Raw genomic sequence first — 15,142 nt, forward strand, 5'->3', positions numbered from 1 at the left:
CTGAAAAAATTCTGAAAGAAGGCAGGAACTCCGGATTTTCATAGTTAAAATACATCTGGCTAAAACCGACAGTGAGTCACCTGGTTACCTCAGTACTCCTGGACCATCTACCCACCAGTACTACTCCTCATGGACATTATCTGCTAGGCAAACGTCCACTGATTCCACATACATTTAATAACGCCCTTTTGCTGTTGATAGGGTGCATTTTTAAACCAGCTCTTTCTTACATAATTAAATAGTAAACAGGTTAGAAGCATTGCCAAGTAACTGGCATTTCCAACCCTTCTAGTCTTACACAGCTAGGCGCTCTAACTCCACAGGAGGGTGAAACGGTCATGAGTTATCACCTTCACGTCTTGCTTACTGCTTCCTCTTACACAAAAGCGGTCACTAAACTCGAGGAGTGGATGAGGAGATAGAGGACAACAGACAGGGGTCCAGAAAAGAGTGGGAGAGCAGTTCCCATCGCTCTCCTCTGGCTCCGGGAGTAATTGAAAAGAATACCTTTGATTTTTGTTTCTTCACCCGTTTCTTCTTCTTCTACTTCTTCAACGTCATCCAAATCTTGATCAAGTTCAGACTGTTCTTTGCTACAATGTCATAGCATCACACCATAGTTTAAATGTATGAATTACAAAACAAAATGATAGAGAAACTTGTATTGACTTTCTAATAATAAACAGGGTTCTTTCAAAGGACAGAGATTCACAAGTGATTATGATTTCTAACTTTGTAACATGGAGACAAGTACTAACTGAAGTCAGTACTTAAAACCATCTAGCCAAAAACAAGCTTCAGGCTGTACAAATGCAGTTTGGTAGGTTTGTGACTGCAGGAAGCATGTTTTCAAACTTGTAGCCAATGACTGCATTCCTGTCTTTGTAATGAAACGTACTATCATTTTACATAGGGCAGCAAAATACCACGATGAAGTCCGTTTCCTAGCCGATTTCATAACTAAATAACTATGACCCGGTCTTGGTAATGACATTTATTTGCTATTGTTTTTGTACATTAATTTCATGTAGCCTGTGTTGGCATCTAGCTTCCTATGTAGCTGAAGGCTTTGAACTTGATCCTCCTGCCTCCACCTTGCAGAGTGCTAAGTAGGTTTACAGGCCTACACCACCATGTCCAATGTACGGCACTGAATTGGTAGTGGGTTTTTTGTTGTTTGGTTTTGGTTTTGGGACAGTTTCCCCGTGGAAGTCCTGGCAGTCCTGGAACCTGCTCTATAGACCAGACTGGCCTCAAACTCAGAGGCTTGCCTCTACTTCTGCTGGGATTGAAGGTGTGCATCCTCACCACCTGGCTAGTTTCTGAGACGGGATGCCTGTCACCAGCAGCCCTGGCTGTCTGGCTGTGGCAGTGAGATCTTATACAACAGGACATATTTAAAACTTTAAGGACTCTTATAAAATGGTAGACAGCTAGGAAACCTTTCTGATCTGGATCCATCCTTCCTTTCTGGATGATGACAGATTCAGCAGTTACACTGGACCATGAGACATCCCAGAAAATACAGGTAACCACACGAAGGATGAAGATGTTAGTTGGAAAATAGAGGGATCCTGGCTCGGGGAGACAGATCTGAGTTTGATGCCAGCCTGCTCTAGAGTGAGTTCCAGGACAGCCAGTACTACACAGAGAAACCCTGTCTTGGAGGAAAAAAAGAAACAGGGATCCTGTATCTCTGGTTATGAACACTTTTTTACTTCATAGTAAAAATGGAGAAGAAATGCCAAGACCTTGCTTAAATTTTAGCCAGAACAGTTCCATTAGGAGAAAGACGACAGCTTTCTTCATCATCTTGGAAGAATCAGCAAAACCCTACTTTGCGGACATGAGATTCCATCTAGCAACCAAGAGGGTGGGATTAAGGATAATTTTCCTTTATTTTTTGGTTTTGTTTTGACAAGGTTTTGCCATGTGTAACAAGGCAGCCCACAAACTCAACCATCATCTTCCAACCGCAATCTCTAGAGTCCTGGAACTATAGTATGATCCTATGAACCACTACAGAGAAAAACTCAGGGCTGACTCCAGGATCTCTGACTCCTTACGATCTTCTGTACGTGAATTCAGAGCCAGAGGCTGCTGTTAGGTAACTCACAGCCACCGCACCTTTAGTATCATCAAATATTTACTGAACCAATCTTTACGAGATCTCACAAACTGTATCATATGGCCAAATCTAGCCTACTTCTACCTATAAATACCACAATTTATATTAAAACACAGATACAGTAACAAAACGGCAAGGGCACTGCCAGCAGTTAAGGCTTAAAGTGACCACAGCACTCACTCATAGGCCTTTCTCAGCTGACTAGCTCTTACTTTGAGGGGTCCCGTCTCCCACCTTCCCAGGGCTAACAGCCAAATAGAATTAAATAGTAGGGTGGAGAAATCAAGCTGTAATAATCAATTTGCAATTTTTTTAGATTTACAAAATGATCACTACTAAGCTAACATGGCAGACTAATGGCATCTAATTTTAATTCTTCCAAAATCACCAGTTCAAAAACAAAAAGATAGTATTGTTAAAAGAGTTAAGACTACATGTCAAGAAAGAGAACAAAATTTTGAAGCCAGAAAACATAAATAAAATCCAAGTAGGCAATGTGAAGGATAAGCTTGGCAGTCTTCAAAAAGAATAAAAGCTAACAGTATTGGGTGTCTAATGTAACTACTTATAAACTAGAATGCTAAAAAGCCTCTCCCTGGCTGCCTGGATTCCTCCAACAATGGACTATCAAGAAAGGTCACTCTGAAGTTGGGTGTTCTCATACCCACCGGTGACCCAACCGCAGAGCCCCACGTTAACAGGACCCTCTACTAAGCCTTCACGATTTTAATCAACTACTGTTAATCTTTCAACGCACTCACCCCAGATCCCAACATCAATTTTAACAAGCAGATGATAAGCACTACCCCATTAGGAAAGCCGATTACAAGTAAGTCTAAAGTGAAAGGAGAAAAGAGTAAGTAAGACTAACCAGGAAAGGGACGTCCAGACAGTACAGTCAAGTGAGAAGAGGAACCAAGGTCAAGAGGGACGGAAAGCAACAGAGTTCAGAACACAAACGGAAAAATAATGATTCTACGTCTGTCCAGGAAGAAGAGCAAAGAGACAAGATGAAAAACTACAAGCTACGAACTAGAAGACCACTACAAGAGAGGACATCTAACAAGAGTTACACAAAGAAGAGACGAGCCAATGAGCAGTCCAAACAAACATGCCCTAGAACTGAAAGCCACTGAATGTGGCGGACTGGAAGGGTCCACTACTGACTGGCTGTGTCAAGTGTTAAAAATTAGACATTTTCAAAGATAAAGCCAAGTGAAGGAAACCCATCAAAACAAATACAATGCATGTGACCAGAACTGTGGCTCTGAATTTAACCTCACACCGGAGGCGGAGACAGCAGAGCCGTACCTTCAGACTTCTGAATAAAGATGTTCGTTCGAGTGCTACAGCCTAACTGTCACTAAAGGAGACTACATGTCAGAGGGATCTACTTCCTGTCCTCTTCTAAAGAGCAAACATGCATAAAAACAGGCGAAACTGTCACACATAGTTGTATCTGTTGACATTACGGCAAAGTTCCTGTCCCTCCCCCAGCCCCATGCCCTGGATATCTAAAGCTACTGGCAATCTTAATTAATTAATCACAGTGTTATATTGTAACTACTGTGAGCTGGGAAGGCTGTACTGTCAAATTAAACAAGACCTATCCCATCCTCCCTGACCATATTCTATGAGCCCTCCTCCCACACTAGACACGTCCCACAGGAAAACGTGCTTACCCCTGCAGGTGAAGCTGTCAGAACCCCGGTAGGGCCTCAAGAAAGGTTAAGCCACTAAGAGCAACACTGCTTTCAAGTTAAGTCAGTACTTCCTCTTCTGGTCTTAAAAACTCACCAGTCAGCTGAGGAGACAGCTCAGGGGCAGAGCATGGACCTAGCTTCATGTGTGAAACCCTAAATTCAATTCCTACTACAGTCCCACCCGCCTCCCCAAACCAGCATTAACATTCTAAAGAACACAAAGGAATGAATTAAACAAAATTGAGACGCTCCTTACAAGTCTGGATAAGAAGGTGGAGAATGCAATTGAGAAAGAACGAAAAGGGCCAATTCTGACAGCAATCTCCCTACTTTTAAGCTGTATATGTGCTGTTGCTGCGTCGATTCTACACGTGTTTACACATATCCGTGTTAATAGGAACACAGTGAGAAATATACACATGCTAAAAATTCTCCCAAGTATTTATGAACTACTATCATGATCAGCATGTTTTCCTTTTTTGAGACAAGGTTTCTCTTTCTAACAGCCTTGGCTGTCCTGGACTTGCTTTGTAGACCAGGTTGCCCTCGAACACACAGAGATCCTCCTGCCTCTGCCTCCCAAGTGCTGGGATTAAAGGCGTGTGTCACTACACCTGTTCTGTTTTGTTTTTTTTTTTAATGTGCCCTAGGCATGAAACAGCTTTGGCCACCAAGCCAGGCATCAAGCTAGGATGAACAAAGGACTGTCATCTGCTCTGCCCCTGACTGATATAAGAACAACACCACCAAGGTGTCTCTTTGCCCATTGCCAGGGGGTGGTCTACTCAACTTATGAGTGATTATATATAATGTACTTTAGATTAGATATTGTACCCAACTTCCAACAGAGCAGGTACCAAGGATGTCAGTAATATATATTTTTATAATACACAATTTGTACTGCTATTCACTACATCACAATACAAACTCCCTAAAAAGGAGTGAAATATCCACCACTTACTTGTCCATGTCTGCCATCTTGTAAGAACTCCAAATATCTAAAAGAGAAAAGAATCAGCATTAAAAACAAACATGATTTACTTAAAGCTAAGAAAATCCCTATGAATCAATAAAACACTTAATCTAGTAATTGTATATTCTCTTTAAAATAGCATGTGTTAAGAAAAAAAAATCATGACACCTTTAATCCCAGCACTCAGGGAGGCAGAGGCAGTAGACCTCTGTGAGTTCAAGGCCAACTTGATCTACAAAGTGAGTTCTCGGACAGCCAGGACTATTACACAGAGAAACCCTGTCTAACACCTCCACGCCCCCCCCCCAAAAAAAAACCATGGAACACACAAAGACTCTGTTATAAAAACAAAAGCACTGGCCTCGAACTCAGATATCCACCTGCCTCTGCTTCTGGGTGTTGGGACTAAAGGAGTATGGGGACCACCACCACCAGAGGTGAGCTTCTTGTTTTCTTTTGAAGATGGGCTTTCATCATTAACCCTGGATAGTCTGAACTCACTACGTAGACCAGGCTAGTCTCAATACAGAGATCCATCTGTCTCTGCTTCCCCAGGACTAGTACTAGAGAAATCCACTTTGTATTTTAATCCACTTTTTAAAGCAGTATTTTAAAGTGACAAATGACATCAATATTTATTGTGCATGCACCATGGTATTTGTGGAGGTCAGAGGACAACTTAAAACTTTACCCAGTAAGCCATCACTATTATTTTTTAACTCAAATTCATTTCAAAAGCAAAACTTTGCTTAACTACTGCCCTTTCTATGACTCTAGAAGTCTCTGAAAAGCTTAATATTTCTTGCATCTTTCAGCTATTTTATGAAAACTGGTCCCAGTACTTTGGAACGGCTAATGCAGGAGGAGGATTACTAAGTGATGGAGGCCAGCCTGGACTAAGTAGAAGACTGCCTAAAAACCTATTTCTTATGGCCATCCTCTTGGCATCTGGAGGCTTCTGAAGATGCCCACTGGACCAGGGTTTGGATGAGGAAAGAGAGCACCAACTGAAACCCAACACTACAGCAGCTTAAACAGCAGAGTTGAGTTCTCAGTCATGTGACCATCAGGAAGGTGGCTCACATCAGCAGGGGAGCCTAGCTCTGTGGGACCACTCAGAAGCCTTCCATCATGTATACTATACCACCAGCCTTTGGAACACCATTTCCCTGCATTGTTGAAGACTCAGCCACCAAAATACCTGCACAATATCACCAGAAAAGAAACGTGAGCTGTGGTGATACTGTGTTCCCCAAAATATTGTGCACCCTAATAAACTTATCTAGGGTCAGAGAGCAGAACAGCCACTAGATATAGGCCAGAATATGGTGGCACACATGCCTTTAATTCTATCACTTGGGAGGCAGAGATCCATCTGGATCTCTGTGAGTTCAAGGCCACACTGGAAACGCCAGGCATGGTGACTCACGCCTTTAATCCCAGGAAGTGATGGCAGAAAGCAGAAAGGTATGTAAGGCATGAAAACCAGGAACTAGAGGGGGTTAAGCTTTTAGGCTTTGGAGTAGCACAGTTCAGCTGAGAGGCATCCAGTCAGAGGAAACAGGGTCAGCCGAGGAATTGGCGAGGTGAGGTGGCTGTGGCCTGTTCTGTTTCTCTGACCTTCCAGCGTTCGCCCCAATACCTTGCTCTGGTTGTTTTATTAATAAGAACTTTTAAGATTCATGCTAGTGAGCACTGGAGACCGCACTGGTAATGCCTTAAAACTGAAGCCTAGAAACAGCACTTGTGATTTCTGCTCACACTGTATTGACAAGAACTTGGCAACCCACGCCTCACTGGCTGGAGCATAGTGCGAGTACACGTGTCTGAGTGTGCAGAGAAAGCAGAAGAGGGCGTCTGCAGTTACACATGTTCATGGGTGCTACAGGAATCTGAACTCATGGCCCTCATCACTGAACAACATGTATCATCTCTCCAGCCCTTCCCATTTGCTTTACACAGTACATAGTACTGGAATTGTCTCCAGCAACGGCCAGTGTTTATAAAATGTTTAGTAAGCAATTATGAATACTAATTTAAAATTATGAACAACACCAATCCTTAATCTCTAATGAGATACAACTGGGATTATATGCTCTGCCTATGAAAGCAAAGATTCTTTCAAAGCAGGGGAAACCGGGGTGAACACGTTTTTAAATCTGGATTAAGGTACTTTTTCCTAGAAAGAAATTTGGCCACAAGAGTAAAAAGCCTTGAATGCACACTACACTCAACTACACTCCCAGTTCCCAAAATAAGACCTCTGTACAAAAGCACCTAGGAAGCATAACAAGGGAGACATATAACAAGGGAGACAATAGGGACAAGTGAGAATTTCCTTGAAACAAAACTGGGTTTCACCCAGTAGCCTAGAACTAGGCACCACAGGAAAGAGACTCTCCAACTCTTGGTAATCTTACCTCAGACTCTTGAATGCTAGGATAGCAAGCATGAACCCACTAATTGAGAACACTTTTCATTCTGTATTCTTTTGTTTTACTATATGCACCGACATGATTGAATAACATCTTAGAACTTGCTGGGTTAACTAAATACCTCATCTAGTAAACCCTGCAACTGTAAGAATAACTTAACCTGTGCCTGACATCCAGAAAATTCTCAAAGTGTTTTAACAAGCCATTCTCAATTAGTATGGGGTCAATGTTTCTGCAACATACTAGGTTAGGATGATGGAACAGTTAGTGCATGCTCTACAAGGGGTGCTGTGATGGTTGATTGTTAACTTGGCAGGATCTGGACTCACCTAAGGTCAAGTCTCTCGGCATGCGTGTGACATTAACTGAAGCGCAGGGGGTGGGGAGGCCTTCCTAACAGTGCACAGGCCCAGCCTACAGGCTAGGTAGGGTCCCACACTTAGGGAAGTGATGGCTAGCCTTCGTCTCTGACCAGCTGACTCCAGCCCCTGCCACCCACCATGACTTCCTCACCATAATGTGAGCTGAAAGAAACTCTTGCCTAAGATGCTTCTTGATGAGCATTTTGTCAGAGCAACAGAGTACCTCGGGTATATATAGGAACTCAAATAACTTTTCTAGAAATCTAAGTTAGAAAAGGAGGGGTTGTTCTCAGGACTCCATGGCTGGATTCTAAACCGACATACCCAATAAACCCCAAGTATCAGCAGTCTAAACAGGACCCCAGCTTGTACAGCAGGAGGTCCATGAGAGCACACTGAGAAGCACAACCTTGTTAACGGTGGCGTCATGTGTACTGAAACAGCCTCTCTCGGCCAGGGAGACAGCTTAGTCAGGAGCGACTGCTGTGCAGAGGACCCGAGTCGGATCCCCGAACCACAGAGCCGGACATGACAGGACTGAAAGCAGTTCCTAGCTGAGGGACGGACACAGGCGGACCCCGGGGGCCTGGCCATTCATCCTAAACTCATCAGCAAGCCTGAGGCCCAGTCAGAGATGTCGGGTCCACACTCAGAAAAACAGTATTCTTTTTCTTGGAATGAAAAACTTCCATTCCAGATTAGTGACAGCAGACGAAGCAGGTCAACTCTTGAAAATCAAAAGTACAGAATAAAATTTGTTTAACAATTGTAAAAGCACAGAAACCCTAGCAGAACCATTAAGAATTAAGAATCCTTGGTCCAAAACTGAAGTCAAAAGGAAGCTATTTCTGTTCTAAGGTCAACCGCCATTATCAAATTAAAAAAGAAAAATGTTCATTTACTGGGGGAGAGGGTTGGCACAAATATGGAGACCACTCATGGTCCCAGTGACTAAGCCTGGGTCTTAAGAGCTTTAGCTCTGAGGCATCTCAATAGCTCCCTGTGCTATATGAAACAGCCCCACATAGCACTGACCAGCTAAGAATTCAGAATGTAGCCAAGGATGGCCCTGAACCTTTATCCTCCCCCTTTAAATGGGATTACATGTGTGTGCACCACCTAGCCACCTGAAATTTCGTTTTAATAACCTGGCTAGTCAAAATCCTAGGCACACTGGGGGAAGTAACTCGGTGGTAGACAAGTGCCTAGGATGCGCAACGCCTTGACTTCAATCTGCAGCCCCATAAAAAAGAAAAAAAAAATTGCAGACCCATCCAACCCTTACAGGAATCCCCCCCGAATTAAGCAGGAACTCCAAATGCTACACCCTCAGAATAAACCACTTCTCCTGGACTAACAGCCCAAATGAATCTCTTGTGCTGTCCCCTAAATGCCTAAGCTCCAGCTTAGCTTAGTGGACCCTCGTGTGTTCACAGGCACTTGTGCAGATCAAAAAATAAGTGAAGGACACCTTCATCCTACCCCTCAAATAATTCGTAAAAGCAAGAAACTGGTCCTACACTCTAAAAGCTTAAATATTACCACATGGACAAAGGCCAGAAGAACTAAGTCCAAGATGAAAGGAACTGGGCTCTGGGGGTACAACTTAATGGTAGAGCATTACTCAGCGTGCAGAAAGGCCTGAGTTGAATCTTAGGGAGGAAGAAGCAGAAGGAAGAGAACCATCTAAAGATATCAAATGCAGGAAATAACTTCCAGAACACAAATTACAAACTAACATCAAGCGGCTGGCTAAACAATAAATTCGGTTCAACTGAAGAGTGGATTAATTAGGTTAAAAGGAAGTTGGAAGCCACAGTGCAAGCATGTCAGGACTGAAAGAAAACATGCAAGATTCAGGATGTAACAAAATCTGAGGCCGGACACACACTCTAGAAGTATATAGGCTGTAACATTAAAAAATCAACTACTGGGGTTGGGGATTTAGCTCAGTGGTAGAGCATTTTCCTAGCAAGCACAAGGCCCTGGGTTCAGTCCTCAGCTCCGGAAAATAAAAAAAAAAAAAAGAAATCAACTACTAAGAAATCTCTGGAAATGATCAAAGACACCAATCCAGATAAAAAGAGCCCTATAAATCCTCCTTTCCTACTGAAGAACCCAAAACAAAGCATGCAAAGATACAGCAGTAAAAAGACAAACTGTTGCCATGGGTATAGTGGTACACACGTTTGATCCCAGCACTTGAGTGTATTAACCATAATCTTAGACCACATGCAACCAAAACAGCCTCTAAAAATGAAGTTAAATGTAGGCAAAGCAGATAACTGAAGGCAAAAACAACAACAAAAACCTCCAAGCAATCTCACTAGAATATTCTACTACATATACCCTTAACTAGAAAAGAAAGTGACTCCAGGTTGACAGTCTAAGATGCAGGGCAAAAAGATCATGTATGTATCTAAAGTTCTTTGTTTATTTTTACATGTGGTACCACTCACTCTATTGCTCAAGATGTGCTCAAACTGCTGAGCTCAAGTGATCCCCCAGCCTCAGATACCCCAGTGCTGAACTTCAGGCCTATGTATGCCACCATATCCAGCTGTATTTCCACCATCTTTAGAGCAGCAAAACAAAAGACAATCCTAACCAAACTGTATTACCAAACTGTACTACCAGGAGGGGTAAAAAACTTCAAGACCATTATCAGATATAGAAGGGTCAATGTGTAATCCAATATTGCATAGACCATCTCAATGGGAAAAGATGCTGGTTTTTAATTTTCCGTAGGTCAATTTATTAATCTGAATTGAAGTAAACTCTCCCACAAAAGTGGGGGAGGGGGGCCCTGACTACACACACACACAAAAAAAAAAACTTATCATTTTATGGTCTTAGATATATCTAGCAGCCAGATATCCAAGCATCTGTTACCAACTTCTTACCTTCTGGTGGGTCATTTTGGAAAAATCCCCATGATATCAATCAGCAGACAAATATTTCCTCATTAGAAAATAGTGACTACAGGCGGTGGTGGCGCACCCCTTTAATCCCAGCACTCGGGAGGCAGAGCCAGACGGATCTCTGTGGGTTCCAGGCCAGCCTGGGCTACCAAGTGAGCTCCAGGAAAATTGTGACTTCGGAAGCAGGCCGTCACTTTAAAATGACTGGACTTTTCTCCCTCTCAGACTTCACCCCATCAATTTCAGAAGTGGCTCTTCTGGAGCACTCTCATCAGGCCAGGGCACAGCACCAAATGGGCTCCAACTCAACTTCGTTTCAAGAGCGTCTCTTTTTTTTTTTAACACTCACTTTTTCATTCTAGTGATACTGAGTGAAGTCAGAACGGGCCGGGCCATGTATTGAACTCCCAAGCAGAATGGACTACTGGAGAACACTACCTTCTTTCTATCCAGATCTCCACAGGTAGAGTAACAGCAGATGTACATGTACCAGGGCCTGGCATCCAGCAAAACCCCTCACTTCCTAGTAACAATTTATCTGTATTCAACTGTGTTTTATGTGTATGTGACAAACACAGCTTACACATGCAAAGACAGGGCTTCTAAGCAGTCACTACTTAGTTACACACAAGCATCCATGTTGGAACAAAATCACCTGACTGTACTGTAGCTTTTCCCCACAGTAAATCTAGGGCCGTGCTTTTGAATTCCACACTGATGTCCAGCACTTCAAGTCAGACAACATCCTTAGCAACCCAGGTGGTGGTGACTCACGCCTTTAATCCCAGCACTCGGGAGGCAGAGGCGGGAGACTATGCGTTCGAGGCCAGCCTGGGCTACAGGATGAGTTCCTGGACAGCCAGGGCTACAGAGAAACCCACCAATAAAGGGGCTGAAGAGATGGCTCAATGCTTAAGAGCGCCTGTTTTCCCTGCAGAAACCAGGAACCCACCTGGCAGGTCATTCTAGGATCTGATACCATCTTCTAACCTTCACAGGTACCAGGCACACACACGATGCAGACATACATACACGTGGGCAAGACACTCATACATATAAAATTAAAAAACAACCTCATCACTGCAAAACCCTAAAAAAGCTTTTTATCACGCTAGTTAAAATGTGAGTACTACCACCTAATCCATATACAGTAAGATAGCTTCAAAAGAGAAAGCTAGTGCTACCTGACAGCATTAAATAAATGAATGAATGATGCGTGTGGAATTTAAAAACTGCCACGCCTTTCATCTCAGCATTCCATTTTTTTTTTTTTTTTTTTTTTTGGTTTTTCAAGACAGGGTTTCTCTGCGTAGCTTTGCGCCTTTCCTGGAGCTCACTTGGTAGCCCAGGCTGGCCTCGAACTCACAGAGATCCGCCTGGCTCTGCCTCCCGAGTGCTGGGATTAAAGGCGTGCGCCACCAACGCCCGGCTTACAAAACAGAGCTTTTAAGAAGCCTCAGTAATCACTGACTCCTATTTGTTTCCCCTGGAGTATCTTTCTTTAATGTTTTGTAACCTTTATTTCTATGTGAATGGGTATTCTACCTACATGTATGTCTGTACATCATGTGTGTGCATGTTGGATCCCCTAGGACCAGAATAAGACAGCTGTGAGCTGCCATGTGAATGTGTATGGTTATGCTAGGAATTGAACCCAGGTCCTCTGGAAGAGCGGCCAGGTCACCAGCCCCTGGAGTATTCTCTTTATTCTATAGCTCCTTTACCAGAGTAAATAAATAGATAAGTAAATAAGAGCTTTTCAAGTTTAAAAAAAAAATGGTCCAAACCCATTCTTAGCAATGAAAGGCAGAGTGACTATCCTAAGGTCGGCAGTTACTTCTTACAAATGCAGCAGCATGGTCCAGTGGTCTGTGATATTCATGAACTACAGACAGGGGTGAATGAAGCAGCTGTGCCCACCACCTTACCTCCAGGAAGTGCAACAAGAACTTGTTACTCCTCAGCTGAAACTAGTCTGAAATGTTTCATCAAGTCTAACATTCCAACAGACCCTTTTCTGGAAAGCAACTCGTCAATGCCTTAAGCTTTCCCAACTCGCCTCAGTCCGCAGGGCTTAGCCCTCCATACACAGACAGACCAATATGCTCATGGTATGAGACGTGGGTCAGAAGAGACTGAATTTTAGGATATGAATAGAAGGATCACTCATTTCCAGAATTAAATGAAGACTCTAATACTTTTGAATTTATAACCCAACAAAACAAGCAATGTAGTTTGATGCTTTCAGATCTTTTTAGTCACATTCTGCCTCTTTTACTCACCCTTTCCTGTACTGGCATAGGTCACCCGAGGCCAATATTAGAAAGTAAATAATCAAACTATAGAGTTTTAGTCACCCTGGCTCAGTGGGGTTTTGTTTGTTTTTTTGTTTTTTGAATCTCATGAGGACAGGTCAGGTGCCACACTCAGATTTAAACTACTGTCAATTATAGGTTCCAAGACTAAAAGCAAAAAACACAAAAACCAAACAGGTATTCTGCAACAGATGAAATCGACAAGCTTTTTTTTCTCGGTAGCCTGAATAGCCTTGAACTTTTATTTTTAATAATCTAAAGGCTGACTTGAAAAGAACATCTATTAGTTAAGTCAAGATTTTATGACAGATGTCTAAGTCCCTGCTAATGCTAAGTTAAACCCTCCAAATCCAGATTTGGAATTAAAGTAGTTGTATAGTTTAAATCTGGGATGTGCACTTCAACTGTAAACAAGCTGGAGACAAGAATTCCAAGACCACTTATCTACAGTTAGTTTTAAATAAATTACCCCTAACACAGCCAAAGTACTTCTTTGGATTGGTTTGAAAAGATGTTTTGATGGCAACACTTTTCAAAAATAACCCTTGTGTTGGCTCTCCTGAAACCAGGTTAGTATTTTGGGTCTCCAAAACGTTGTTGTCTTTTCAGAATTTAGACAGGCGATGTCTTGAAATAGGGAGTCCCTGAAGACAGCCTGTGTGTGCCTGGTTCACCGTTCCATTCTGGAAGTCTAGCCCTCCAGACTGGACCTGTCTCCTCCCTTCACGGCCACTGAGATCTCTACAGAAATGTGGCGCACAGAGCTCAGTGGGTATACACTAACTAATGCCTTGCTCCATCTCATACTCCATCCACTTCATCCCTAGTGAGAATTCCGGATAGTTCCGGAAGAGAAAACTACGTTGTTGGTCCATCAGAATCGAAACCCCCCCCCCCAAGCACCACCCTCCACCCGTTCCCCGCCCCGAGCCACCCCCCAGCACGCCTTATTTTCATTTTAGAACCCCTGGGAGGTTTAAAGAGACTTAAGATCAAGTTCTCTCCACACCAATAAGGCCAAGGTACCCAGCGAAGAAGCTCTAACTGTACCTGCGAGACACAAAACAATCTCTTGTTAAAAAAAAAAAAAAAAAGCAGCTAAGCTAAATGGCTTTGCACGCATTAACCCCTTAACAGCCCTGGCCGCGCAGGCTCCTTCTCTTCCCCCCGCTCCCGCTCCCCATCCCCCCTCTTCCCCGCTCCATCCTCCCCCCCCCATCCGCCGGCACATTTTCCTCCAGGGAAGCGTGCGAGCCCCTGGGGGGGGTGGGGAGAGGGGAGAAGGCTGGTCCTCCTCGCGACCCTGTCGGCCTACAACTCTTGGGTTTAGCCGGGTGAGCCCGGTCCGGGGGGGGGAGGATGGGGGAATGGAAGGATAAGAGGATGGAAAAGGTGGGGAGGGGTGGGGGGGTCCTCCCCGCCGTCCGCCGCGCGTCCCACGTGCCCGGCTCCTCGGCGCGCCGCGCGGAGGCCGCGGCCTGCGCAAACCCCCCTCCCGGCGGGCGGGCGGGCGGGCGGGCGGAACTCGCGGCCACCGTTCCTTCCATTCCCCCTCCCTCACCCCGCGGCCTGCTCGCGGTGCTCCCCCCATGGTGGTGGTGGTGGTGGTGTTGGAGAGGGGGGGGGGGTAGGGGAAGAGAGAGGACCACCGAGGCAGCGGGCGGCCCGGGCGAGCCATGCGCTCCGCGGCGTGGCCTCCTCCTCCTCCTCCTCCTCCTCCACGCTCCCGGGGGCCTCGCTGTCCCGCGCGCCCCGCAGCCGCCGCCGGCGCTCGCCCTCCCTCGGCCCGGGGTCCCTCAGGCCGCACGGATCCCACCCCCCGGCATCACCCACACCCCTCGCAGGTCCCCCCCACGAGCTCCCCGAGCTCCCCGGCCCCTTCCCAGCCGTTACCGTTCCAGGAGGCTCGAACGCGGAGCCGGGCGGCCGGAGCTGCGCAGGCAGTGACTCAGGGCGGCGGCGGCAGCGGCGGCGGCAGCGGCGGCGGGAGGAGCGGGAGGAGCGGGAGGAGCAGGAGGCGGCGCCGCGAGCAGATGGCGCTAAAAAAGACCCGAGAGCCCGCCGCTCGCGCTCATATACAATTAGCGTCAGCACGTAGGGCCGCTCCCCCCCCCACTCCTCCCGAGCCCCCCCCACCCCGCCTCGGCGTCGCCTGGCAACGGGAGCGGGAGGCGGGGCCCCCAGGCCGTGTTGCCTAGGAACAGAGCCGTCCTTCTTCCCGCCTCCCTCCCCAGTCCAGAGCCCTAGGCTTCCCGCCAGACTCGCTCTCCTCTCTCTCTCCTCTCTCTCTCTCTCTCTCTCTGCT

The 15,142-nt window shown here is 45.4% G+C and overlaps 1 protein-coding gene and 1 non-coding gene across 7 annotated transcripts in view; both read right to left on the minus strand.

Annotated features, from left to right (window-relative positions):
- The window catches only part of Nap1l1 (nucleosome assembly protein 1 like 1), a 29,389-nt gene extending 14,511 nt beyond the window's left edge, over nt 1–14,878 (minus strand). For 3 of the 6 annotated variants that reach the window (XM_028873059.2, XM_028873060.2, XM_028873063.2), the window contains exons 1-3: nt 14,731–14,877; nt 4,793–4,829; nt 508–593 (exon numbers count right to left, since the gene is read on the minus strand). In XM_028873059.2, the coding sequence (XP_028728892.1) occupies nt 508–593; nt 4,793–4,809 (103 nt within the window). In that variant the 5' untranslated portion in view covers nt 4,810–4,829; nt 14,731–14,877. Of the gene's footprint in view, nt 1–507; nt 594–4,792; nt 4,830–14,730 lie in introns of all 6 variants that reach the window. The other 3 variants (XM_028873062.2, XM_028873061.2, XM_028873064.2) reach the window with 2 other exon arrangements.
- On the minus strand, nt 4,469–4,609 carry LOC114695675. The gene has a single exon (XR_003734899.1). It is a non-coding gene; the product is annotated as a small nucleolar RNA SNORA48 (small nucleolar RNA).
- Nucleotides 14,879–15,142: the final 264 nt, after the last annotated feature.

This window comes from Peromyscus leucopus, chromosome 18 (genome assembly GCF_004664715.2).
Source record: "Peromyscus leucopus breed LL Stock chromosome 18, UCI_PerLeu_2.1, whole genome shotgun sequence".
NCBI classification, from domain to species: Eukaryota; Metazoa; Chordata; class Mammalia; order Rodentia; family Cricetidae; genus Peromyscus; species Peromyscus leucopus.